This window comes from Pithys albifrons, chromosome 14, assembly GCF_047495875.1.
Source record: "Pithys albifrons albifrons isolate INPA30051 chromosome 14, PitAlb_v1, whole genome shotgun sequence".
Lineage (NCBI taxonomy): Eukaryota > Metazoa > Chordata > Aves > Passeriformes > Thamnophilidae > Pithys > Pithys albifrons.
This window is the reverse complement of record NC_092471.1, coordinates 7,493,488-7,520,018: the sequence shown is the minus strand read 5'-3', so window position 1 is coordinate 7,520,018 and position 26,531 is coordinate 7,493,488. Positions and strand designations below refer to the sequence as shown.

Here is a 26,531-nt window from a genome sequence, read left to right as displayed (position 1 = left end):
CGTGCGCTCGGCGGAGGTGGCGGCGCGTCCCGAGCCCCGAATGAAGGCGCCGGTCCCGGCGGGGGAGCGGCCCTGACCGACCGCGGGGCACGGCCCGAGCACAGCCCAGCACAGCACAGCACAGCCCCGCTCCGCCCGCGCCGCGCCCGCCGCACGGGTGAGTGACCGACCCGCCGCCCCGCCGCCCGTCCGCCCCGCCGCGCACCGGGGGCAGGCGCGGCGCCCCCGGCCCACCCCCTGCCCCGCCGTCCGCCCGCGGCCGCCGCCGCTCGCTGGGCCTCGGCCGGTCCCTGCGAGCCCCGGAGGGTCGCGGCGGCGGCGCTGCCTCCCCCGGCGGTGTCCCCGGTGCCGCCGCCGCCCCCCGCGTCCTCCCCGCGCCGCCGGTGCCGCTCGATCCGCCCGCCCGGCCCGCGCCCTCCCGCCCGGGGCATCCGCCCCCCCTTGTCTCGCAGTCCTGTGCACCCCAAAATTTCGCGGGATCCGGAGGGGGCTTGCCCTCCCCACGCCCCCCGGTGCTCCCCGGCCGGGGGTGGGTTGGACCCCGGCGGTGCCGGCCGGGCCCGCGGGGGGGGGGCGCCGGTGCCTCCCCGGGAGGGCCCGTCCTGCCCCGGCCGTGCCCCGGGGAGGCGGCGGAGGAGCCGCTATCGGCCCATCTGCCGCTCCCCGTGGGAGGATGGAAACTTTCCTGGAGATCCCTTGGCGCTCTCTGCCAGATCTCCCTGACCGCGGGCTCTCTCTGTCATTTTCAGTCACCTGCTCTGCTCTCATTGTTTGGGCTTTCGAGGGTTTGCCCTCCTCCCCCCGCTTTTACCTCCTCTTTGGTTTATTTGTTTATTTATTTATTTTCTGGGGAAGTTGCATGGATAAATTCCCATCCTGATTTTATAGTGGAATAGGATGCTGTGATGGCATAACTCTGATTTGGGTTCTCAGCCACAGATCCCACAGGAGACCTCCCCTCTCCCTTGATTCACCTCCTCCTTTCCAAAATAAACCCCCCAACAACGGGTGATCCATCCTGGAAGTGCAAAGCACTTGGAAGTTTGTGGAACAGCAGCTCTGGTATCTCCAGTGAGCATCTTGAAAAAAATCAAGTCAAAAAAATCTGTAGCTTTTCCTGAGCAAATCACTACAGCACCTTCAGTGGCAGTTTATGAAGCTTGTTTACTTCTCCTGGGTTTTCCTTAGGTGGCTGAAATCTTCATAAATATAAATTCTAATTTTTAGAAATGTAATTTGGGAATCAGACAGGTCACAGAGCAAAACAGAGTTTGTGATTGCAGGATGTAGGTCATTGTCCTTGGTAGGAGATACAAGTGAGGCCTTAACTCCTGTAAAAGAGGCTCTAGAAACATATTTGGGTGATAAATAGGAATTATAGTCGGGGTTACTTTCCCTTCTTCGGTGCTGAACAAAGTCTGGTGCACAGAGGGCATCCTGGGCCTGAGAGTCACTGAAATGGCACTTCTGTGTTGGAAAATCTGCTGTGCAGAGCTCGGTCAAACAGCACAGAGGCCACAGGAGGGTGTAAAAAGTGCTGCTTTGGAGCTAAACTAAAGGTGCAGTGAGGGGAAGCACCACGGTGGACACTCCAGTGGGCATGAGAAATGTGAATGCAAATGAACCCAAATGTCTGAGTGGGGAATGGCTGAAGTGATTTCGTCTTTTGTGGCTCTGGGGTAGATGTAACTTCTCATTTTTTAGATCAAGCCCATGGAAAAGTGATTTGTATGAAATAATCTGTGTGTTTGCAGCTCGTGTTCCATTCACTGGATATGTGAGAATCTCCCCCAGTACCTGAGTCTGATCCAGTCTGGGGGACTTTCTCTGGCAAAGCTGACACGTGAAATTCTGTCAACAATAATCACTGTTTTTTAAAAAATTCTGACTTATTTGTTAGGTTTTTTAAACACAGAAACCCAAAATCCTGGTCTGTGTTTAAGCTGCACTTTTTTCTCACTGCAATGAAACGTATTTTGATATTTGGCAAACTGGATTAGTTGTTTCCGGGTGATTTAACCTGAGAGAAGAAAACAGAATTTTGAGTGTTTGCATTCCCAGCTCTGGGGCTGTGCCTGCATAACTTGGTTCATCTTCTTCAGATTTGGGGTTTTTTTAAATGGGCAGGGTAAGAAGTGCATTTTGACACAAAGAAAAGTGATCCCAGGGTTGTGTTTTCTCACATTTATGAGAGAGCAAATATAATTTAGAGTGGGGTCTGCAGATATTTCTCGTGCTGAGGTGGGTTTTTTTTAGAAATGTGTAAGTAGTGTAAATGCCCAGTGATACAGAATAAAAGAAATGGAAATAAGGCAGAGGTGGAAAGAAAACTTTTAGATATCCTTGTAATGCTTTCAGAGTAATTTAATCTGAGCGTGTCAAGAATGTGAATTTCCTTTTTGGCATCCCCTGATGCTTTTAGTTGTGTTTGAGTTTTGAATAATATTTCAAGTGTTAAATTATGTATAATGGAAAAGTATTTCCAAACATATATTTGTTTTTTTTTTAACATCAGCCTCCATGCCACAGGTGAAGATTGGCATTATTTTTGACTTCTGTAAAAAATGTAATTGTGCAGAAGTACTTGAAGAAATGAGGCTGTGTCAGGTTCTGGTCCTGCTGCAGTGCCTGTTGGTGCACTGGGAGGTGGAAAGAGCAGCTGTGAGAAGGTTCTTTATGCTCTTGTGTCTTGGAAAGTTGTTATCCCAATAAATGAAATATGATTCAAGACACTTAATAAATTTTTATGTGTTCTATAAATTGCTTTCATTTTCTAAAATATGAACCTGCTTGTTGAATTGAAGGGCAGCTTTGGTTTAAGTGGTCACTCCTGAAAGTCAGTAGAGCCTGTGCACGTGCTCAGGGATCTTCCTGACCTTCCCTTTAAGAACTGCCATCATTGCTGTCAATATTTTCAATCTGAATATAAAATGAAACAGGTGAACCCAAATGACTCTCTGTGTTTATCCCACACTATTTATACCAAAACAGAACTAGTTGCATTTTACTCTCTTTGATTTCTTTTATTAGTTTATTTCTGATGCATCACTGTGTGATTCATGTTGAGCTATTGAGTGTGAGCTGTAAACAAGAAATCTTTGTGTTAGTACTTCCTAATTGTCTTTTGTAGGAGTTTTTCTGCTCCCAAATATTATATTAGTTTAAAAATTTGCATAAAGTTTTACTCTTTGTCTGTGTATCTATCATCTATATCTATATTTATATCTATATATATGTATATCTCTATTTATGTATATATCTATGTTTATATATTTATATTTATATCTGTGTCTGTATCTCTGTATCTGTGTCTCTCTATATCTGTATATCTTTCCTTCAGGATCCCTTCTTTCTTTCTCCTCAGAAGGGATTACAGAATGGTCTTGTTTTATGTTTTCTTTGGAAGATTACAGTGTAGTAACTCTTTTGTGCTTAACGCCTCAGAACTCTCCGTTGCCACTGCAGAAGGGTGTGACTGGTTTATCCAGATTGGCACATTTTTTGTGCAAATCAGCAAGATCTGAACTCTTTGCATTCCCCCTCCGAGTGTGCGTCACCAGCCGGCGAAGGGCTCTGCAGTTGGGAGAGAGAGCAGATGAAGCTGTTGGGAAAGCAGAGGCAGCAGGGGCAGGACAGGGACCTTTTCATGCGGATTTGCAGTCGATTTTGCAGGGCCAACAGTTAAAGCTCAGTGTGTGACAGTGTGTTGGATGGAGCGGGAGTGTCTGTCAGCAGCGGGACACGGCGGGGACTCAGGGAGGCTCCTCTGCTTTCAGAGTGAGTGATACCAGCATTGTGAGCCTCTGACAGCACTGGGGAGCACCAGCTCTGCCTGTGCTAATTCCAGGGACCAGGCCTGCATTTTCATGTAGATCTGTGCCGTTTTAGCACAGTCCAGATGTTTGTTCTTATGATTGGATTTTTTTTTCCAACAGAAATATCAAACTATACAGTGGCTTTTCTTCCTTAGCCGAGTCCAATGAAGGCAGAGGCTGAGGAGGATTTCATTGCAGTTGTGGCCAGTTCTGACAGTACAGCTCAGAATCTCCAAAGTAGCAACCTCTAAGAAAGTCTATTTGAAGAACAGGATATTTTATTTCTTGGGAGATACAGAAGCAAAGGAACACAAACTGGGCCAAGAAACTTAATAATGGACCAAGCAGCTCGTACCACTTGTTGGGTATTTTCACTTTTGAACGTGCCGTGTCTTCCTGATTTGAGCATTGGGACCCTGGAGTTATATTTTTACTTGTGTTGCTGGTAGCACATGGAATTTTTGTGATTCATGTTGAGTTCAATGTTAAGTCCCCTTTCTCACTGACAACAGCAGCTCTCACATGTTACTGACACCTGCTGTGGCACCACCATAATGACTGTGGGGCACGGAAAGGTTTCCAGTGCAGCACCTTAGTCATAGTGGCCTCTAAAACTTTGTTCCCAGCGCTGTTTGAGTGGCCACAACGTATCTCTGATACCGAAAATGGTAACATTTATCATCTTCTCTCTGCTTGTTATTCTTCTGCCCTGAGACTTGTTGAGCCTTTAGACCCAAAACCTGTTCCGAGCCTGTGCTGGACTCGTGGGTTTTTCTTTGCTTCTCTTTTTGAAGCAGTCCAGTAGCATGAATTTCATTGCATGCACAGAAATACAGATTTTCTACAAATTCCTTTCCTGTAAGAAATATAAAAATGAGTTGCAGTAACTTTTTTCCTTAATGATTTCCGTGTATTTTCCACTTATTTTTTCTTTTCCCCTGTAAGCTTTGTGTTATTATCCAAGGTTTTGTAGTAATGCTTAAACTTTTTTTGCCTAAAGAACTGTTTTTTTTCTTGCTGATACAACTTCATAAAAATTTGGCACAATATTCCTTCTGGCAGTTGTGTGTTTGTCTGGGTAAACAGATAAAGGGATAAACCACTTCCAAGCCACTGATATTATGTTTATAAAACTAAGTTAATTTGTTAACAAGCTGATTGCAGTTTTATTTCCTGTAGCATTGAGAGGATTGCTGTGGCATTGTAAGGTCATTTAAAACCATGACAAGCTCCGTGGGACAGAAGAAAGTCTCCTCCAGACAAAGGAAGTGCGGGTTCTGTCGGTCGAATAAAGACAACGAGTGCGGGCAGTTACTGATGTCGGAGAACCAGAAGGTGGCGGCACATCACAAGTGTATGGTGAGTGCCCGGGACGGGATGGAGCCGGGAAAACACGTGGAAAAGCCGGCCACGCTGGGATTGGCACACACCATCAACCTCTGCAGTCTGAAATTTTTGTGGGTCTTGTATCTGTAGATGTTCTCTGTCATTTGTGCCCTTAAAAATATAAGTTCTGTCTTTGCCATTTTAGCTCTTCTCGTCCGCACTGGTTTCCTCACACACTGATAATGAGAGTCTTGGTGGATTCTCTATTGAAGATATTCAGAAAGAAATAAAGAGAGGCACTAAACTGGTAAGTGTTTTTGGCCCTTGAAAATGGAAGGCAGTATCTTCACACCTTCCATAACGTTTACAATGAATTTGTTCACTGTATTATATAGAATCACAGAATGGATTGGGTTGGAAAGGACCTCCAAGATCATCAAGTCCAACCCTTGGTCCAACTCCAGTCCCTTTACCAGATCATGGCACTCAGTGCCATGGCCAATCTCAGTTAAGAAACCTCCAGGGATGGGGAATCCACCACCTCTCTGGGCGTTTTTTTAAAAGTGGGAGCCTCTAACAATTAGTCTCAGATTTACAAACAGAAAACCTCAGTAGACTTGATTATTATCCTTATACTGAAATGTAAATGGCAGTTAACCAACTCTGAAATGTCTTCAGGAAAGGATAAAAAAGGACTTTGTTTATTTCAATCAAGTTCTGCTCCCATGTAAACAGGTTGTTTCAAGAATTGTAGCTTAGTCATGTAATTATTAAAAAATATATCCTGAATTATTTTTTTTACAGTTTCTTTTTTCACCACTGGGCAATGTAGATGGTTCACTTACAGAATATGCCTGTTTTTGATGGGCTGCATATAAACAATAGCATTTCCTACATTTCTGTTTGTAATCCAGTAATTTCTTCTTAATATTTCCTGTTAGATTCCAGAAAGAAACACATTCTAGGGACCTGGCAAGGGTATAATTGTGCCTTTACCAGTATTTGGTTTTGCTGCTGAAATCTGGTTTTAACTGTCAAAGATACTTTTATTGCTGCTTTTATATTGATTTAAAAGATGATGCTGCAACTGCAGATGTCTTATGAGGTGTTTGGGTATAACAGTGATTACAGCTCTGCCAAATCACTAGGATTGAGCAGCAATGACTTTTTTTAATTCCTGAGAAGCTAATTTGTGAGAGGGTTTTTAGTATTATTTTTTTCATTTAGGAGCAGTTGATTTCCATTTGGGGAAATGAGTGAGGCTTTTTTAAAAATAATTTTAACAAGTGATCAAAACACTTCTCACATTAAAACCTTCAGCTTAATTATTTAAAGCTCTGCATATTTACCAGTTCCCAGACTGCAAAAAGAAATCCAAAGTATTATTGTAGAACTACAATTATAGAGTAATAGTCTAATATTTCATCCACTTTTTCTTTGATTTGGATTTTTCTCAGTGCAGGGAACCTTATTTGCTGTAACTGGCTGAGGCATAAAGAAATAACTGTTCATTAGTGATTCATGTTTTGATTAGGAATTTCCAAAGAACATGGTAGTAAAAGGAACTACAGATCATAAAGAAACCTTTTCATTCTTCAGTCTCTTTCAGGCTTTTAAAAGGTTGTTTCTTTTTTATGTCTTTTGGGTTTTCTGTCTTTTTTGATTCTGAATCTCTTTATGTTCCTTCTCTGATGCAACAGCTGGATGGGTCCTTGGAGCTCCACAGCTGCATGTACAGGCACTTTGTTCAGGTCTTTTTGCAGAAAACCTGGATCTGCTTCATGTAGTACATTCACAGTCCTGAGGTGTTTCCTATTTGGAGAAAATGTACAGGATGGTTTTAGTTGTAGGTGCCTTATTTCTGTCTGTGGCTGTCAGAAAGCTGCAGCTCTGAATCCTTCTCTGCAGGAACTTGTCTGTCTCCACTGACATGTGTAGGAAGCTTAAACATAAATGATCTTAGTAGCCCAAATCCCCTCTCTCAGGTCTGCTCCTGGTCTGGCCTGGCAGAAATATCTCAGTGCACTGGGTTAAGTGAGTATGTTGACAGCTTGGGCAAAATTTGTCTGCTGGCAGAATTTCCGTGGTCATCCCCCTGCAGGAGGTGCTGCTGGCCAGGTGTGCCCTGGGAATGGAGACCTGTTTGTCACCAAAGTGACAGTGACTGACACCTGGGGCCTTTTTGATGGGGATACAAATCTGTGAGAAAGAGTTGTAGGTTCAAACCTTAATGGGCCAGTAATAAAAACTTAGGAAGCCTAAATTTTTGGGAGTACAAGGCACTGATATCTTTATTATTTACCTGTGCATGGGAGGATTGGTTTTTTAAAGAACAAACTTGTTTTGCAGCTTATCAGACTTCAGACACACCTGATATAACTTGGGAATTAATGACAACACAACTTGCACTGCATTTGACTTGCATTTGAGCAGCACGACTTGCACTGATGGAATAAATACTTTATTACTGTCAGGAAACATAGACCAGTAAATCACCATAAAAATTTCTGTGTCTGTTTTGTTCATACAGATACATCATGATCTTTACAAAAAAATTATTTTAGTAACTTCTGTCTTTCAAAAAACTGAGGTACTGATTAAAATTGATTGCGTGGACATAATTTCATCCCAGGCTTTTATAAAGGACTTTGATCAGCAATTATTTTATATTAAACCATAATGTATAACAGATTCATGCAATCAAATGCCCATACAAATTAGAGAACATCTAGGGAACAGTATATAACTGTACCATTTCAGAGCTTGCAGAGGAGTAAATGGAGATGATCCAAGGCTTTGACATTTTTACTGTTCAGTTGACTTTGTTAAAATTGAAAAACAGGTTGGTGGTTCATTTTTTTGGCATATTTGAGACTAACGAGAAGAACTTGACTGAGTGAGTTCGATGGACAGAAAATGTAACTACAGAGATTTATGTATCAAGTATCCCACATTGCACACTCAGACTTTATGGATTTGGAATGGATTGTAACCCTCTGAGGGTGTGGGCAACATGCAGGATACAAAGAAAATGCTCCAGTTGTCCTGGAATGCAAATTTAATGAGAAATTCTGAGATTTTGGGGCAATATTACATCAGTAAAACATAATACAGAGAAAAATCTGTTATGCTGTCAATGGCTTCTTTTCCTACCACACTAAGAAGGACCATGAGCAGCTGGACCAGGACCAGGACAGCTGGTAAATCCTGAGCAATAATGTGTCTAATAGGAGAAGAATTAATTATTGGGAGAGAAGAGTAAAGCATCAGGCTCACTTCTAACCTTTTCTTCAATATACACAGTGAAAATTAGTCTAATTAAAATAAATTCATTGTGTTTGACAAATATTTTGCTAAATTCAGTGTTTTGGAAAGGTCTGAAGAAAATAACTATAGAAAAAAAGAAAGTTATCTGCTGATGCTGAGGTAAATTTGCAGCTAATCAGTATTTCTGGCTGCAGGTTCATTGCCAAATGGATGTTTGGGTTTTTTTTCCAGCTACCTTCATAATGTAATTCAGAATTAAACAGGTACAATTTTAACTTTTCTGAAATGGTTGGTACCAACAGCCAGTCCTTGGGAGGAGGATCTTTAGGTGAATAGATGCATCATGTTCATCAGACACATGCCACAAAAACAAATTCCTTATTTTCTTCATTGAATGGATAATCAGCATACCGTGGTTATTGCACTGCTGCATCATTGCAACAGATTTCTTGATTTTAAACTAAATTACGAAAAACCCTTGAGAGCAGGAAGAGTAATGTTAAGTGCCTGAGTCCATTTATGTTGCCACCAGAAGTGGTAACAGTGTTATTTCTGAACTCAGAAGTGCTAAACCAACAGTAACATGAGTTGCCCTTTCTTCTTTCCAGATGTGCTCTTTGTGCCACTGTCCTGGAGCGACCATTGGCTGTGACGTGAAAACGTGTCACAAGACATATCACTACTACTGTGCTTTGCATGACAAAGCTCAGATAAGAGAGAAACCTTCACAAGGCATTTACATGTAACTTTTTTATTTGCTATGTCTGTTCCTGTATTTATATTTTACATTCTTTGTTTGAAAACAAGCAACAAAAGCAAAACAAAACCCCCACTTTGGAATCTAAACAAAACTGTTGCAAAAAAGTTCTAATGATGATTGTGGCATTCAAAATGGTGATGTGCTGGAAAAGCAAATTTTCACTGCGAGATTTGTGTATCTGTGAGTTTTACAAGTGGGAGAAAAATGTACTGGCATTTAAATTTAAAAGATGAGTAAATAATCTGTGAATCGTGACTGACTTGACAGTTTTCAACTACTTTGTTTATAGGATTTTATGTCGAAAACACAAGAAAACTACGCATAACTCTGAAGGTAAAATTATTCAATATAAATTTTTCCCATTGTAGAAAGATATTTGGTTAATTATAATTTTTCTAGAGAATATAAATGTTTTCATTAAAAATTAGAACTACATTTTTTTGAGAAACAATGAGTTTGGAAGCCCATCTGATTTCTGATTTTCTCTAAAAACTATTGGTTGAGGTGGAGAAAAACCAAAAGCATAAATTTTAGGGTTGTTCAAAAGATATGATGCTCCAAAAAAACAAAGTTTGGGTAGAAGTTACTAATTCCTTTCTGGGAAGAAGCTGACTTATATTTGTAGTTAAGTATTCACAATATTACAGTCTGAAATATTTTGTCAGGTAACAGCTGATTTTTGTTATTGCTAATGCTCCTAAATATTCACTGGTTTTGAACTATTAAATGGAGTTTAAGTCTTTAAATAAGAAGGATCTAATAGTAAATGAGAAAGATTGTGATCAGTTCACTTACAGATACATTTCTGAATTGTTTTGTTTGAAAAAAGTGGTGTTGGTGCATTCATAAAAGCTGTTTATCTTTGCACAGTGGAGTAGTGAAATGCCACAAATGTAGATAAATGTGTGGCTTAAAATTCCAGACTAGTTTTACTATTGTATATTTCTTAAGATACTTTTCCTTTTGGTACTGTATGTGAATTTGGGTAAGGACAGTTGGTGGTTTATTTCTTACATTGCTTTCGCCTGGAATGCATCAGATTTAACTAATGAGAAGTGTGTGATTGTTTGGTGAACATGACATTTCATAAATTGCTTCAGTCTCTGTGCCAAATGTATTTTTAAGTTAATATACTCCTTTTTATGTTCAGAAAGATACTGAAGGCAGCAGAAAATCACAAATGAAAATTAGGGTTTTTTTAGTCTATTTAAATATTGTTATGTGCTTTTGTATTTTCCTATACTAGATTTAAACAAGAAAAACATTGTAGATGTTTCTCCAAAGTGATGGGGCCATGTTACCTTGTAGTTTGTCTCTTTGTTTTGGGGGTTGTTTGTGTGTGAGCAGGAAGAGAATATGAAAGACGTTTGAGTCTAAAATTATGAATCTCTTTAACTGGCATTTAAACATAATCTTTTATCCTTGCTCACAAATGTCTCCATGTTTGATTTGTATTGAAAAATGCCTCCAGTTCTGCCTGGAGCCCAGAGCCAGTGGATGACTTTCTCTGCTTGGAATTCCTTGCAGGATCTGAACTTGTATTTTCTTTAAGAGTTTTCAGATACCATCATCTCCAGTTTTATGATGTCATTTTCTAACAGCAGAGACTTTTAAATTTTATATGGATATTTTGTCTGGGAGGACATTGGAAAAATTACTAGAGGCTTTTTTTTTTCTTAAATGTTGATGATGGCAGTTTATTTAAACATTAAAATAAACTCACCCAAAGAGACTCAGCTTGTGGGTAGGAGAGGAGGAATAAACACATCACTCAGAAAAACTGAGGCCCAAGAACCCAACAGAGCATCTTATTTAGCATTTAACTTTGCACACCTTTTTTTTTTGTTTAAAATATTTAGTTCTGTTACACCTTACACTGCCAGAAATATGTGTAGCTATACTTCACTTTTTTCTGTTTTTTATTTAATATTTGACTGAAATTCCACCCAGTGTTCTTTCCCTAAGAATATGTTATCTTTTTAGTCCATAAAGTTTATTAAACTGTACCAATAAAATAGTTACTGTTTACAGTTTGGGGTTTGATAATGGCAGAAGCTGAGGGTTTTTTGTGGTAGATCTCCTTTAAATCAAAGGACATAGAAATACATATTGCATCTGCTGATTAAATGCTCTGAGTAATTTCCATAGCAATGGTACTTTGCTACATTAAAGCTAATTACCTTTAGGAGCAGAAAAATACAGGGTGGCTTTCAGAGTTTTGGAAGGGACTTTGGAGGTTTCGTTTCTTAATGTTTAATTGCTGAAGTTTGCTCGGTGAAATGACAGCTGGAAGGTGTTGGATGGTGAGATGAATCTGTACATTTGTATTTTGTTTGTTTCTCGATGAAAATGTGAATGTCAAGGAGGCTTTTAAATGTGCCAGAGCTGTGGCGTGTGGAACCAGAAAGAACTTGCCAGAGAAGAGTGACTAGAGTAGGTAGGGAAACTGGATTCTAACGTAATGGCTTCTTTAAAACTCTTGTTTTAGTTTCATTTTCATTAATCTTTGCTCTTAGCAGTGTTTTCATAACAAAATACTTAAAGCTCATCTGCACTTCTGTCACTCAGTGCAGGTGCACAGAGGCACTGGAGCTGTCAGGCCTTTTATTGGAACTCATTGCTCCTGCTCTGGGTTGCTGTTTGCTTGGGGTTTTCTTTCAATTATCATTACTTTGTTGTTGGGTTTTTTTCCCCTTGCTCAGTTTAGAATGTCTGTGTGTTCTTATCCTTTGCTCTCTGTATCCAGATTTAGTTGTTGCAATCCAAGTGTTTTTATTATGTCACTTACGTTAGTGGATGTTCAAAGAGTTTGTGGGAGTGTTTGGTTTGGTGTAGCCCAGAGCAGTTTATTTTCTGTGGGCACAGCAGAGATTTTTCCTTCCTCTCCCTCCCTTGGAAAAGAGATGCTTTGGGATCATCCCTGTCCAAGTCTGAGATATGCCTTGAGTAGTCTTGTTAGAAGTTCTAGTTTAAAAGACTATCTGTTAACCATTTAATAACACTTGGAGAAAATTTCTGGAGGCTGCATGGAAATGTGGTTGAAGAACTTATGCTGGAATTGAGTTACCTGCTAAAACCTCAGAAAAAGGACCTCTTAGATGTCATTTGTTGCTGTCATGAAATCAAGTGGTGTGAGGATTCCTCAGGCTTGGTATCTACTCATCAAGACAAAATTAATGAGTGATGGGAGTTAATTTTCCATTAATTGACAGGAGTTGCTGAACTACCTTCTACTTCCTTGGAATACAAAGATGGGAAACATGGCAGCAGAGTATCTTATCTTAAATTCATTATCTGTTTCAGGAGAATATTGAGTTTATCTGATTTAGCTGCATGGCCTGATCTTCTGGTGACATAAAATAGGAAATTGTATTTCTCCTCTATTTCCTTTGTGCATTTCAAAGGGATTCTTCTGTGCTGTGTTTCCACTAACTGGAAAAAGGACATTTAGATTTTTCCTTGCTGTTTACAAATCTAACAACATCACTTTTCCTCGGCTTGAGACAGTAGCTTAGTTCATAATTTTAGGCAAGCTGTCTAAGTTTTCGGTACCTAATAGGTTACAGGGGTTGGTGCCAGTGCTTACAAAAGATCACAGCTAACTATTAGTTGAATTACCATTCAGTTTGATACAATTGCATTTATTCTTTTTATTCAAGAATAGAGTATTGTTGAACTAAGGTTTTGGAACTGATTGTTGGAATTTATTCCAATGTACTAGAAGTAATTGTTGAAAAATGAAGAAACCTGGTCTCTCATTTCCCTGCAGGTGGGGCTGCCCTGGCCCATGTGCTGAATTTAAACAAATTCAGCTGATCAGGAATAGTTTTGTATAAACTAAGATAAGAATGTAATTTCATTCTTCTGTTACATAATTGTAAAACAAAGACTGACAAAGCCGTGTGACTTTTGCTCTTAATATTTAAAGCAGATGTTTGAGAACTGTGGGGTCAGAGCATAAAATGTCCATAATTCCTGTCATAGCTGTGCTCAGAACCGCAGAGAGTTACAGTTCCACAGTGGAAATAAGGACGTTCTCTGCCTCAGCATCCTTTTCATGTTACTCTGAAGATCAAACAGGGAGTCTGTGCTTCTCATACTGATCAGTAAGTTGGGTCAGGGTCATAGTTCCCTGTGAGACCCATTTGGAGACATTACAATCTGTAGTGAGCTGAGTACTGTTTCAAAGCACTTGACAGGTAAAACACCTGAAATGTTTTGGCATTGTGGTTTGATAACATTCTGCTTCATTTGTGGATTCTTCAAGCAGTGTTTGTTCCCTGTTGCCTTTTCTGTAGCATAGACTGGTCCCAGCATCACATCAATGCAGTCAGACATAACAGTTCCTGTACTGCTGCAGGTTGGGGGCATTTAATTTCTGCTGGTGGGTGGGGACAGATCTTTCCCAGGCTCTGCTGACTCAGCCTGCTTGTTGTCTGTCCTTTGGAGAATGCTCTGGATGGGGCATCAGATGTTCCCACAAAACAGTTGGCCCAGGCAGTAAATTAGTGATGTCCTGTTAGGCACTAATGGGGGTTTGTGCAGGAGCATCACAATGGTGTTTTCCTACGGGAAAACACACAGCTGATGGAAAAGGAAAACCCTCAGTCACCTGGGGAATGGTTTGCCCTGTCCTGGGGTGTTACAGTTCTCCTTCCCAAGTGTTGCACAAACGAAAACTTCGTCAGGTACTCACACTGAGCAGGTTTATCATACCAGGGCTCAGATAAGCCAAGTCTGTCTTCAGGCTTTGACAATATTTGTTTGCTTGAAAAAGCATTTAATTGTGTGTTTGTGAAGGACTGTTTTATTCATTTTCTATGTTAAATGTACTTAATTAAAGAACTAATCTCAAGCACCTCCTGTAACATAGATACTATTCAGTCAGAAATAACTTTTCAGTCAGAAATAAGAGTCATCAGTTCCTTGAAGTACCTTTTGGTGCTTTCAGAAAACATATTAGTGGCAGGACCTAAGGGGTAATTTAATTTTTTTCTTCTCCACTCTTACTTTAGTTTAGATATGTTTTGTGTAAGTTTTTTTCCATTGAAAGAGAAAACTCAAAAATTATATTCAGCATTTTCATTGTTAATTTCTCATCACTTGCTGATAAAAACTGTTATTTCATGATCAGTTTACCTGATTTTGTATTTGCTTGAAAGAGTTTTTATGCAAATCTCTGGTTCTTACTAATGCTTATAGATGCACTCATATTTTTGGTATTGGTTACTGGGCCAATAAAGCTTTCTGGGGCTTTTTGACATTTCTTTTCAATTTAAAATAATTCTGTTGGCACATGTGGTTCATTGGGTTCTGGCCATATTTTAGAGAAATCTTATTTTAACATGCTGAAGTAGTTTTTCTTTGTTATATTCCATTTCTCTTCAAAAAATCTTATAAGATTGATTTTTTTGACCCGGGTTTTTAGAGTTTCTCTTTTCTCCCAAATGCACTGTAAAACTTTAACTCCATAGAAGTGGTTTCAGATCTGCATAAGCAGCAGGTCTGAGCCTTCCACATTCTTCGTTATGGCTTTTTTTGTGTCCAGTCCTGCTTGCAAATTTTGCCAGTCAGTTTTGTTCATTACCTTCCTCATACAAACTCAACCCTCTTTGCTTGTGCCTTGCTTAGTCTGTTGTTTGGTAATGTAGGAGGTGTTAGAACAGTATTTATTGTACATCTTCTCTTTTAATTTGTTCTTCCACAAACTTTAAATCACTTAATTCTTTTATTGCTTTTCTTTAACCTGCCTTTTGGAAAGGGCTGATTCCATGTGTATTTCAAGCTGATGCAATTATAGATCAGTGATATCTCAACCTCTTCTCTGCCAAGCCTTATTTTAAACAGCAAAACATCTTGATCCTTTTTCTTTCTAGTCATGATCAAAGAAGCATTTTTAGATTCTCCTGAAGCTGAATCTCCCTGTTAACAGTTTATGTAATGCAGCATTTTACCAGGCTTCTCTCTGTCGTGCTTTGTACTGCTCATGGATTTCTAAAATGAAAACTTGGGGCTCATCTTTTTTCTCATCTGAATTTCCAATATCATATTCTTAAGTGCCTTTTAAAATGCAGGTTGTTTCCTCTTGATTTCTGCCCTTTCCTTTTCTTCTCAGACCTATTGAGTATTGAGCTCTTTTTTACAGATCTGGCATTTAGGGGCTTCTGAGGGAAGCTCTTAGAAACCTTCTTTGAATACTTTAGATGAAGTAATATTGAGAATATTGTGATGATTTGAAAAATCACTGCAGTGATGGGATATGGGATGGGGGCAGCTGAAGGATGTCCAGGGAATCTCAGGGGATTCAGAGGATGGGTGATACCCGTGATAAAACATCACCTGGTCAGGGAGGAGTTGAACAACTGTTTGTGTTTTCCTTAGTTCAAGCTGACATGAGAAGTTGGAAACCCCCAACCATCAGATGCCAGGGATGCAGGGTAAGCTGGGGTGGGCTCGAGGGGAGGGGCAGGTCACCAACAAACTGTGTGTTACACAAAAAGGCCACCCAAGGCAGGGGTGTTTGACACCTGATCACAGTCCCTTCCTGTTCTGCTGTGTGAGTTCACAGTGCTGTAAAAATCAGAGAAACTTTGATGTTTTGAGATATCAGCCTTGCAGGGTGGATGTGGTCGAGCAGATCCTCCCATCCTGGTGGTGTTAATCTGTAGGTCCGTGTCACTTGTAGTAGGAGACATAAATATGCAAGGACTGTGTTTTAATGAAGGGGTCCTGTAGCGTCTGGGTTTCAGTGAAGTCTGAACTTTTCTGGAAGTCCTAGTTTTGAGCACAGAAAGGGGTTCTCCTTTGAGGAAAGCTCTGCCATCTTGATTTTTTTTTGTCTTTTACTGAACCATCTTTTAAAACTACAGCATTTTTACTTTTCAAATCTTAAACATGCTAATAATTGTAGACTAAAAAACAGCACTCAAGAACTTATTCTATTAGGAGGCTGTGACATTTCATATAAAAGTTGGTTTTTCTAAGGTGTTTGGTTTTTAGAAATTATGATTCACTTCTGGTTTTGTAAGTGTGGCTGTTCAGGACATGCTTTAATGTTGTGTAGAAAATAAGGGTGTACTGAAAAGTGGAAAGCATTTTGGCTGACAGAATTGAGAAGGAGCTTTGGAAAAAATAAGGAGTGATGGTGAATGGACTGCATTTTGCTTTATCAAATATAGTAGGGAAATCCATGCATTTATTTTGGAAAGAATATTTTTAACTTCTTACTGATGTTATTTAAAGGGTCACAAATTCAGTAGTCATATTTTTGAAAAGTGTTTTTTTCTAGAATAGCTGTCTAATTTCTGTAAATGTAAAAACAGAAGCAGAGATCCACAAATTTCTTTTAGTTGAGAATTCTTTTATTTGAAAGAGGGATTCAGGTTGTAATAAAATTTGCTCTATGCGGTCTGAGAGGTTGATACCAAAACTGCATAATCTTGTTGGGGAATTTAACAAGTGATGATAAATGAAAAATATTAGTTATGTGGTTCTGAGAAGGAAATGTAAAATGATTGTTCCATTAGAATAATCCATGTCATCCTGCATAAAATTTTTTTGGAGTAAAATAAGTGGTTCTTTTGACATCTCATTAGAAAAGAGCAGTGTGTATATTAAAGCACAGGGACTTTGCAGACAGACTGATGTATTTCAGTAGCAACTTGGGCATATCTGTATGTAGCTGAATAATCTGTCAGCTGAAACCAAAATAATTAGCAGGTCTGTATAAATTTCAGTGTAGCCTGTTGTGATGCATTTGGGTTAGTTTTTGGTCCTTCCTTAGAAACTGAGCAGAATCTGCAGCTTTCTTGGGGATTGGGAGCTGACAGGAGAGACAGAGCTGAACAGGCTGTTCTTGTGCCAGGCTGGGGCCCAGAGTTCAGTTTTCTGCTCCCTGCTGGGGGCTGTGAGTGTGTTCAAGACTTTGCCTTCAAACTCTCGTGCAGTTGAGTTGCTGCTACTTTGAGATAGAAATGTGATCTGATCTTTATGTGATAATAGATAAGAAAGACAAGTTCTGGCACGGCAGCATTGAGCCTCAAAATAAGATGTGCTGTCTGGATACTGACACCACATGGCAATATCCATCAAGTGGATGTTCCAAATCTTCTGATTACCATTTCCTTCTGTTTGGGGGCTCACACTGATGTTTGTGGTTTGGATTTTGAGAAGAGAAGTCTTTCAGCAAGGTCTTGTACATGTTTCTTTGAGCAAGTCTGCTGAAATGTCTTTGCAGTTGGAGCAGGGTGGGTGTTACCAATTGAAATAAAAGTAATGGTGCTCCTACAGGCAGGAAAGTTGTTAATGACTGAGTTGAGCTGGTTATTAGTTAACGCTATCAGATGTAACTTAACTGGCTCATACTGGAAGCAGTCTCAAGCTTGCAGAATTGATCTGTGATATCTGTAGAGCTTTGAGTTCTCCAAAGGACAGTCTGCTGGAATGCTGGACTGCAGCTCTGTGTAGCATTCATAGCTGAGCTGACATTGTCACAGAAACTTGTCAAACCTCTTGTGTGTCTGTATTAAAAATAAACATTCTTACATTCTTAATGATCTGTAAATACTTGATCTAGGATGTTGTCAGTGTGGGTGGTTTTCTGAAAACTGGCAGCTGCTTTTAGCTGTAATGAAATTGTAGATTTGTTTCACAAAGGCAAAATATGTTTCAGTTTTAAAAGCTGATGTTCATGTTTTAGCCAAATGGGTGATTTTTTCTCCCAAGTCAACAGGCACCAATTAATAAAGCAAGGAGAGTGATGTTGTTTGGGTACACCGGCATAGAATGAAGGACAATTTACACTGAAGTTTTGTATCTTTATAAATTCAGAGCTTATTTCATGGGTGAAAACATTTTCTGCTTTCAGTGTAGTTTCCACAAGTCTTATTTTCAGTAGAGGTGCAATATGTTTCTGAGGACACATTTTGGGTCTGAAAGTAGAAACTGTAAGAAATGCTAAACCTTCGTGTATGATGTTACAAAGATGCAAAGCTGTGTGGTGTGTATAAAGTAAATCATGTTTTCGGGATCTGCAGTTGCATGTTTGTAATAATTGGGGAAAAGTTGCTATTTTTATTTCTGACCAAAATACAGAAAATACTGGTTATGTTTTTTTCTTGCCTATTTTTGGTGGGTTGTGGAGGTTTTTATTTGTTGGTTTGGTTTGGGTGTTTTTTCTTGATTTGTTTTGTGTAAAATTTTTGAGAATCCTGTTTGATGATGTTTTCTGACTTCTAAAGCAGATTTAGAAGAAAGTATCAATGAACACGAGTTGGAGCCTTCACCTCCCAAAGGAAAAAGGAGGGGTCGTAAGGGGAAGCCAAGAAAAACAAATTTAAAAGGGCAATCAGAAGACACCAGATCTACGTCCTCACACGGCACAGATGAAATAGAAAGCAGTTCCTATGTAAGCAGTAAATATGCTAAACTTCTTAGAAGACAGAATTGCATATTTCTTCTCTGCAAATATTATTTTTATTAACATTTGCAATTGTCTGAGCCTCCAGCTGGTGGCCACAGGCTTTTAAAATTGCAGCCTTATTTGTAACCCAGCAGTATATTTTAGTAAAATGTTTTTCTTTCAGAGAGACAGGTCTCCCCACAGAAGCAGCCCCAGTGATACAAAACCTAAATGTGGATTCTGTCATGCAGGTGAAGAAGAAAATGAAGCTAGAGGAAAGCTTCATATATTTAATGCCAAAAAGGCTGCAGCACACTATAAGTGCATGGTGAGTAACAGTGTTGTTGTTAACCAGTCCATTCTGTGAACTTTGAATTGCTGTTTTAGATGTTAATACAGTGCCCTCACGTGTAATTATGCATGAGTATTGTCTGTGTGCTGATGATCTCCTTAAGCACTGAAATGTTGCAAAGTGAGCAATTCATTTATTTTCACTGCAGGCAATATGGATAAAAGTTGGCTTCATGCTACGAGATGGAATTAGCTCAGGGAGACTCTTTGGCTTATTAAAAATGCTCCCTTAGCGTCTAAATGCATATAAGTATTTAAAAAGGAAAACAGAAAACAGTTTGAACTAAAAGAAGCCACTCAAAAAAAAAAAGTAACTTTACTCCACAGGCGTTCAGACACAATCTGGGAAGAATCCATGAACTTCATTAATTTCCTGACCTGTGGATTCAGAGTCTGTGACTCAAGTCGGGTGGAATATGGAAGTTCTGGAAAACCCTTGACCTTAAATGGTTGTGTTTTTAGAACTGTCAGCCTGAACAGACAATGAACATGAGCAGACAGTGCAAGTAACTTGTTCTGTGAACGATGTGGGGCTTTGGGTAGCAAACCCCAGTGGTTCCTGTTGTGCCTCAAAATTAGTAAATAACCAGGCAATCTGTAGAGTGTTAATTGCCTTCTATACCCAGGCCCACTAACCAGAGAGCTGGTCTGTGCCAGCAGCCTCGAGTCTTACAGGATTCTTTGCTGCTTTGTGTACCTGAACTTCAGTTTTAAGGCAGTTTAAGCTGAATATACCAGGATGATGATAGAAGGGGTTGTACTTGTGTGCTCCATTGTCATCCCTCGGGGGTTTTCAGCTGTACTGTCTCAGCATGTGACAAAGCTCAACTATGTGTATGTCACAGGGAAGGAAATGGAATATTCCTTAGAAGTGAAGCAGTGTAATTGTTAATATTGCCCATTTATTGCTTTGGTTTTTTATCCTGTCATTATTGCTTGTCTACTCCTTGGTCTTTTAAAATACATTTCTCCAAGGCAACAACCGTAATTAAAGCAGTCAGGCAAGGATCAGAAGGAATACTCATCATACTAATTACTCAGCATGGGGTTTTTCCTACATTGTTGGTAAAGCACTCGCTGTCTGAGCTCACGGAATGGGATGTTCAGTGCTTGGTTACTCCAGCACAGAAAAAAATTTCCAGCCATGTTGGTGACCTGAAATTATTTTGACATGCTTGCTTTACAGTTGTTCTCTTCTGGCACTGTCCAGCTGACAACAACTTCAAGGGCAGAGTTTGGTGATTTTGATATCAAAACTGTACTTCAAGAAATCAAGAGAGGAAAAAGAATGGTATGTATCTGTGAAATGTGATGAATGTGTTAGTGATTCTGCTAAATGTGTGTAACTCTCTTCCACAAAAGGAAGCAGGTAATCTTTCCCATCTGTTTCTACACACAATATTTAAATATATTGTTACTTATCACAGAATCACAGAATGGATTGGGTTGGAAAATACCTCCGAGATCATCAAGTCCAACCCTTGGTCCAACTCCAGTCCCTTTACCAGATCATGGCACTCAGTGCCACGGCCAGTCTCACTTTAGAATCCTCCAGGGATGGTGAATCCACCCCCTCTCTGGGCAGCCCATTCCAATGCCTGATTACTCTCTCTGGAAAGAATTTTTTTCTGATCTCCAACTTCAATTTCCCCTGGCAGAGCTTGAGCCCGTGCCCCCTTGTCCTATTACTTGTGGGATGGGCAGCCAGATAGGAATCACCTTAAAATTATTGGTGTTTGAGCATGTGGTATTTGGGGTTCTTTGTAACAATGTACATAGTAGTTATTATCATAGAATCATATGATTCATATTAGCCTTGCTGTAACTGTAAGGAAGTAATGACTTTGTACCTGTGCTACTGAAAACACACTATGAAGCTACAAACAAACTTAGAGAATATGCAGTTCTTGGAGTGAACATATTCTGTCAAACAAAACTGTTTCCAATTGTTTGGGTGTTTTAATAGGAAAACTTATTAAGGTCTCAAGAGATGGGATGTTGGTAAAATGTCACACTGTATTTTATTAAAATTCATGAAGTTTTTAAAGTGCTAAGAAATTTGTGGGGGGTCAGGAAGAAAACAAACAACTAACAATATTGTTACTTGAAAAAAGATAATTTAAGACTCTTCCTGTGTGAACATGGTAACTTCAGTGGTAATAAAATGATCTTTGAAATGCAGCAATGTGCCACCATGTAGCAATTTTCAATGCAATAGACAGGTAAATCCTACTGTTCATATTTTGAGAGGTTGGTCTTTTATAGTTTCTGGTTTACAATGTCTTTGATTAACTTTTCATTGGAAGGATGATCTGCCAGAGGAATTACTCTGTTCCACAATGGCAGCCATAAATATGAGGAACACTAAACTGAATACTGAGAGTCAAGAGACTGAGGGGCTGAACGGTGCTGTTCTCTTCTCTCCCCTGCACAGAAATGCACACTCTGCAGCCAGCCTGGTGCTACTATTGGGTGTGAAATCAAAGCCTGCATAAAAACATACCATTACCACTGTGGAGTAGAAGACAAAGCTAAATACATTGAGAATATGTCACGAGGAATTTATAAGTAAGGATCTATGTAATTCTTGAATCTAATAAAGTAAAGATGTTTCATGGGACTTTTTCTGCCTAACTTGGCTAGTCAATTGTTATTAAAAAGAGGATATTATTTCATTGGAAATGGTGTTTTTAAGTAATTGTTGAGTTTGCAAGATATTTCAGTTACTCTGCTAATTTAAAATTTCTGTAGTAGAGTTGTAATATGAAGTGAGAAAATTAATTGACTTGTAGTATATTTTCCTCCTTGATTAATGTGTAATTTGGGTCAAGAAAATTAATGTCATGATTCCTCTGTGTTGGTATGTTTGTACCTTACTTTTGGGAGGTTTTTGGGCCCCATAACTTTCCACCCCTGCTGAAATGCTGTGACTTGGCTGCAGCTGAGTTGTCACACTGTGCCCACGAGAGGGCATTGGCTGAGCACTGCAGTGACTGTGCTGAAAAACTGGGATTGATCAGTTCTGCTGCCCGGTCTTGAGCCTTGCTTTGCTTCTCAGTGTAACTAATGCTTATCTGAAAACCATGACTGAGTTAAGACTTAGCAACTGACTTGTAGCACATTTCAAAACTAATTGAGAGGAAAGTCAGGTTTTGATGGATATTTTCAGTGAAAGTCCTCACTGTTTCTTTTATTGTGCCAGACTCTATTGTAAAAACCATAGTGGAAATGATGAAAGAGACGAAGAGGATGAAGAAAGAGAAAGCAAAAGCCGTGGCAAATCAGGCACTGACCATAATGACATTCCTCAGCAGCAGCTCAATGGAAACTAGGTATGGAAGTTACTCCTGACAGATCTGTGCCCAAGACTGAAACGCAATATACCTTTAATGTAGTTTATTGCAGTGCAGTATTTAAATCTAGTGTATGCAGAGAAGTACTTTTTATTGGCATACTGTAGAAAATTGGGGAGGATTTGTTGTTTTTTAAATCCAGTTGACTTTGTAACAGTGTAAGAAGGGAGGCTCTCATTTCTATTGCTAAATGTAGATGTAATGTCAGAGCTGCTAAATGCTTTTCTGTATGATTTTAAATTTACTATTCTTTTCATCATTTTTTAAACAGGTTCAAGGGACAGAGTTATAGAACTGGGAATGGCTAAGACATCATTACTACTAATTCTTTTAAATTGTTTTCTAAAATCAGAAAAGGGTTAGTAATGTTTTGCTACCCAACTCTGTTAGAAATTTCATTGAACTGCCTGAAACGTTCATGTGTGTGAGCCTTCAGTAAGTTGCAGAGTTTTACATGTCAATATTATGTAGTTTGTAGTCTGCAGTGTCTGGAAAAAAATGAAACACTATATAAATGATATGTAACATGTACAGTGTCAAAAGTTAAGGCAGACATTGAAATGAAGTAAGATCTATATTTCTGGACTGAATAAAAACCTTAAGATTTGGAATGTGTAAGTTTTTTAGTGGATTCACACAATGAGGGAAGGTCTTAGCTAGTTTAATTAACAACCTGGACAAGTTTGTGGTGGCAACGAGCTGGTACTTTGTGATTTTGCATTTTCTTCCTGCACAAGTGACGGATTCTGTCCCTGGGAGAGCCGGGCACTGTCTTTGCTTGCCAAGCACAGTAGGGAAGGACTCGGAGTGCACGAGGCACCCCTGAACATTTCAGGTTGTTCCTGTTGTGAGTGCTCATTCCGCCCGGCATTGTTTGCGGGAGACTGACTTGAGCAGCTGTTGGTTCTGAGCTGTGAGCTTTAGAACTCATGCCAAAGGGCTGTAGTTCATTCTGTCCCCAACAACCCACCTCTCTCTGTGTCCTGATTTACAAAGAACACCTCGCCAAGTGTGATTTAAAACCTTACTGTACAAACGTTTGGACTGTGCAGCCCAATCTCCTTCATTTCAGAGAGTCACAACTCTTAACTCACTATGGAATTTAGCCACCATATCTGACGTCCATACCTCAGGTGTTCTCTGTTGTGTGGAACACTTCGTGTTTTGTTGAGAATATGCTTAAAGGTCCCGTATTCTGTAAGAAGAATGAGGAAACAACCTTTTTTGCTAGATTGGTATTTATTTTTTAATCTTATGACCACTATATGACAAACTTTGCCTATCATCCTTACTGTTTTAGTGAGTATTTTTCCTTTCTCTGTCAAGTCAACAATCATGTCATGGAATTCTACTTGCTAGAATTTGTTGTTCCTTTAGGGAATGATCAGATCTAGGCTATACCAAACCTAACAGAACAGTCCTCTGATTGCTTTCAGAAACCTTGTCATTTCCAATGGGTACTGGCTTCTTCAATTGGTCTGGTAAAGCACATCCTCAGACATAAATAAAACCAAAAAGCTGAACCTAGTCCATGTTTGTCTGTTGCTACCACATCACCTTATTGTTTGTTTAGGGTTTTGACTTGTTTCACTCTGAACTCCTAACAAAACTTCTGGATTTGAAGGAAGGAAACAAGCAAAAGACACTGATTTGACTATAAACTGCTACAGTTCTTTGGTGATTGGTATTGCAAAACCAGTTTATTTGTAACATGAGTTTCTGTAGCATTTTTTACTTGTATTTTTAAAAGATTTAACGTGTGTCATTTGTCTTCTTATGCATTCCCTTAATGTCTTGAGGGACTCAATTACTGTATATTGGAATTTCTAACATTTTACTTGTTAGAAATCAATCAGTTCTGTTTGCTTTCCTGGAGAATAATGCCATCTGGAAAGAAATATTGCTGTGTACAGAAAATATTCAGTTACTGCTCTAAACATGATGCCATTGATCATTTTTATTTTGTATTTGTAACTTTCAAAATTAAAAGCGTGACTTGAATTGCAATGACAGATCGATTATTGAAATTGTCTATCAAGGTGTTTTGTTTCTCCTGGAATATGAACATTTTTCAGCCACTCAGAACAGTTTTAGAATGCAAAATAGCATCCTTCAATATTTAAATTACTTCAATTTGTGCCTCGGACATGGCCCTTCCATGGAAAAAAGGCACTTTGTTTGCAGCTACTGTATTTAAATAAGTTTGCATGGGGTAGATCTGCCAGCATACTGACTGTACTTGAGACTGAGCTCTAACTCATTGTGTGTCAGTGGCTTAGTATAATATTCAGTCCAATAACTCATCTGTTAGGAAATAAATGACCCCATTCCATGCCTTGAAGAACCAGAACAGCACTTTACCTTCAGGTAGCAGAAAGACGAGTGGCTGGTTTGCCCATTGACCTCTGTGAGCTGAGCTGGCCTGACTGACCTGTCATCAATTCAGAATTTATGGAAACAAAGTCAAAAGCAAAAACCTTTTCTTATAAAGCCTCAAATTTGTCATAACTGACTTCAACTCATGTATGCTGGGTAAAAGTGCCTTACAATGTAAAAATTGTATTTATATGTTCCCAAGTAGCATCACCTGCTGGGGAGTAATTCTGTTGTGGTGTTAATATTTAGAAGAAATGTACCTCAGCAGTGTATTTACTGTACATCTCTTACATCCTTAATTGTAGTTTTAAAAAGCATGACAATGTCAATGTATGATAGTATACAACATTTACATCATTTTTTTAAAAGACAAAATACTGCCATTGCTGTCTTTTTGTGTGTATTTTAGCTTGGAATTTCAGACAGTCTGTCTGAATTTTTGGGGGTTTGGTTTTTGTTTTTTGGTAAAGCAGTGTAATCTTTGCAAGCATATATTGAAGATTATTCTGAAGCATCTACTGCCTTCTCAGAAATGTTAGAAGTAATGAAAGTGCTCTATAGGTGAACTAGGTATGTTTAAATTAGGTAGTTAAATTAATACAGTCAATTCATTACTGAGAATTTTTTAATAGGCACCTTCTGCTTTCATCTCACAATCAGAGAACTTATGAACTCAACAAAACTTGTCTTACAAAACTGGTTTCACTTTATTTAAGTTTTTTTAATTATTATTATTTTTATTATTATTATTTTTTGCCTTTGGGCATTTCTTGTGCTCACAAGAGGAGTGTGTGCTGTTTCAGATGCCTGGAACCCTCTGAGAAGGGAGGTTGCTCCCCAGCTTGCTTTATCTCCACAGTAAGAGATCTCCCCAACTCACTGTGTCTCTGTTAACAGACCTGCAGTTGTGCTGTTCCAGGAAAGGATGTACCAAGGCAGGACAGGCCTCTGGTGCAGTGCCAGAGGCCCAGGGCACCCCAAAGCCTGCAGCAGTGGGCTCTGCTGTCACTCCAGTTCAGGGAAGGGCAAAAGGCTCGTTCAGTGTCAGTGCAGCTCAGTAGGATGAAATAGATCAGCTGATCAAAATTTCTACTCCCTCAGCAGGTGTTGATCCACAGGAGGTTCTGTGACAAGGCTCCAGTAGGAGTCACACCTACACTCCACAAAGTCTCGTCTTTAGGTACAAAGAGCTGTGCTGATGCAGAGTTGAATCTGCCAAATCTGACCCTAAAGTTAATGTAACAGAAGAGAATTTTCCTCTTATTGCTGCCTGTAGGAAAAACGTCTACATGCTAAACCAGAGTGAAAAATTCGGAGGTGATAATCTGTTTGAAGTATCAGACTTACCTGGCAGGTGATAATCAGTGCATTCCAAAAATATTAATATGCTGAGTCAGATTGACAAGAAAATTAATCCTCATTAGATGAAATTAATCTGAAGAGAACTGAAAGTACATGATAACAATTAGTAACTCTTCTTCCATGTCACCAGAATCAGATTCCACTATATTAGTGATGGAGATGAAAAAACAGAACACAGCCCTTGATTTACCTACTTGGTGAAGCAGTCCCTCTACATGCATATGTATGCACAGCCATTAGCCAGCAGTGACATCTCAGCCCTTAATGAATCCTGGAGAGCTGGTGCTTGTCAGAATGCACTCAGGTTAGGCCAACGTTTGCAGCTTTTGCTCTAGCATACATTTTCAGTAGGTGTAAAGACAAGGAATGTATGGAAGAGGGTAAATGCATTCCTATCTACACTGTTATGTATATTTTGTTCCTGTTATATTGGCTTTACTTCCAAAGTTGTAGTTTGCAGTATTAGTTTCTTTTTACTGGTATCCTTGCATATATATTCAATAAATGAGTTATGAATTTCA

At 39.4% G+C, this 26,531-nt stretch overlaps 1 protein-coding gene across 2 annotated transcripts; it reads left to right on the top strand.

Moving 5' to 3' along the window:
- PHF6 (PHD finger protein 6) lies at positions 1–26,531 on the top strand. Of its 2 annotated transcripts, none has more exons than XM_071569281.1 (11): positions 1–157; positions 4,995–5,174; positions 5,347–5,448; positions 9,017–9,150; positions 9,458–9,501; positions 18,411–18,574; positions 18,753–18,896; positions 20,106–20,210; positions 21,354–21,487; positions 22,122–22,251; positions 22,544–26,531. In XM_071569281.1, exons 2-10 carry the CDS (start codon positions 5,037–5,039, stop codon positions 22,249–22,251), a joined length of 1,095 nt encoding a protein of 364 aa, XP_071425382.1. In that variant the 5' UTR covers positions 1–157; positions 4,995–5,036; the 3' UTR covers positions 22,544–26,531. The 2 variants fall into 2 exon arrangements, with proteins under 2 accessions (XP_071425382.1, XP_071425381.1); XM_071569280.1 differs by having other exon boundaries at positions 18,408–18,574.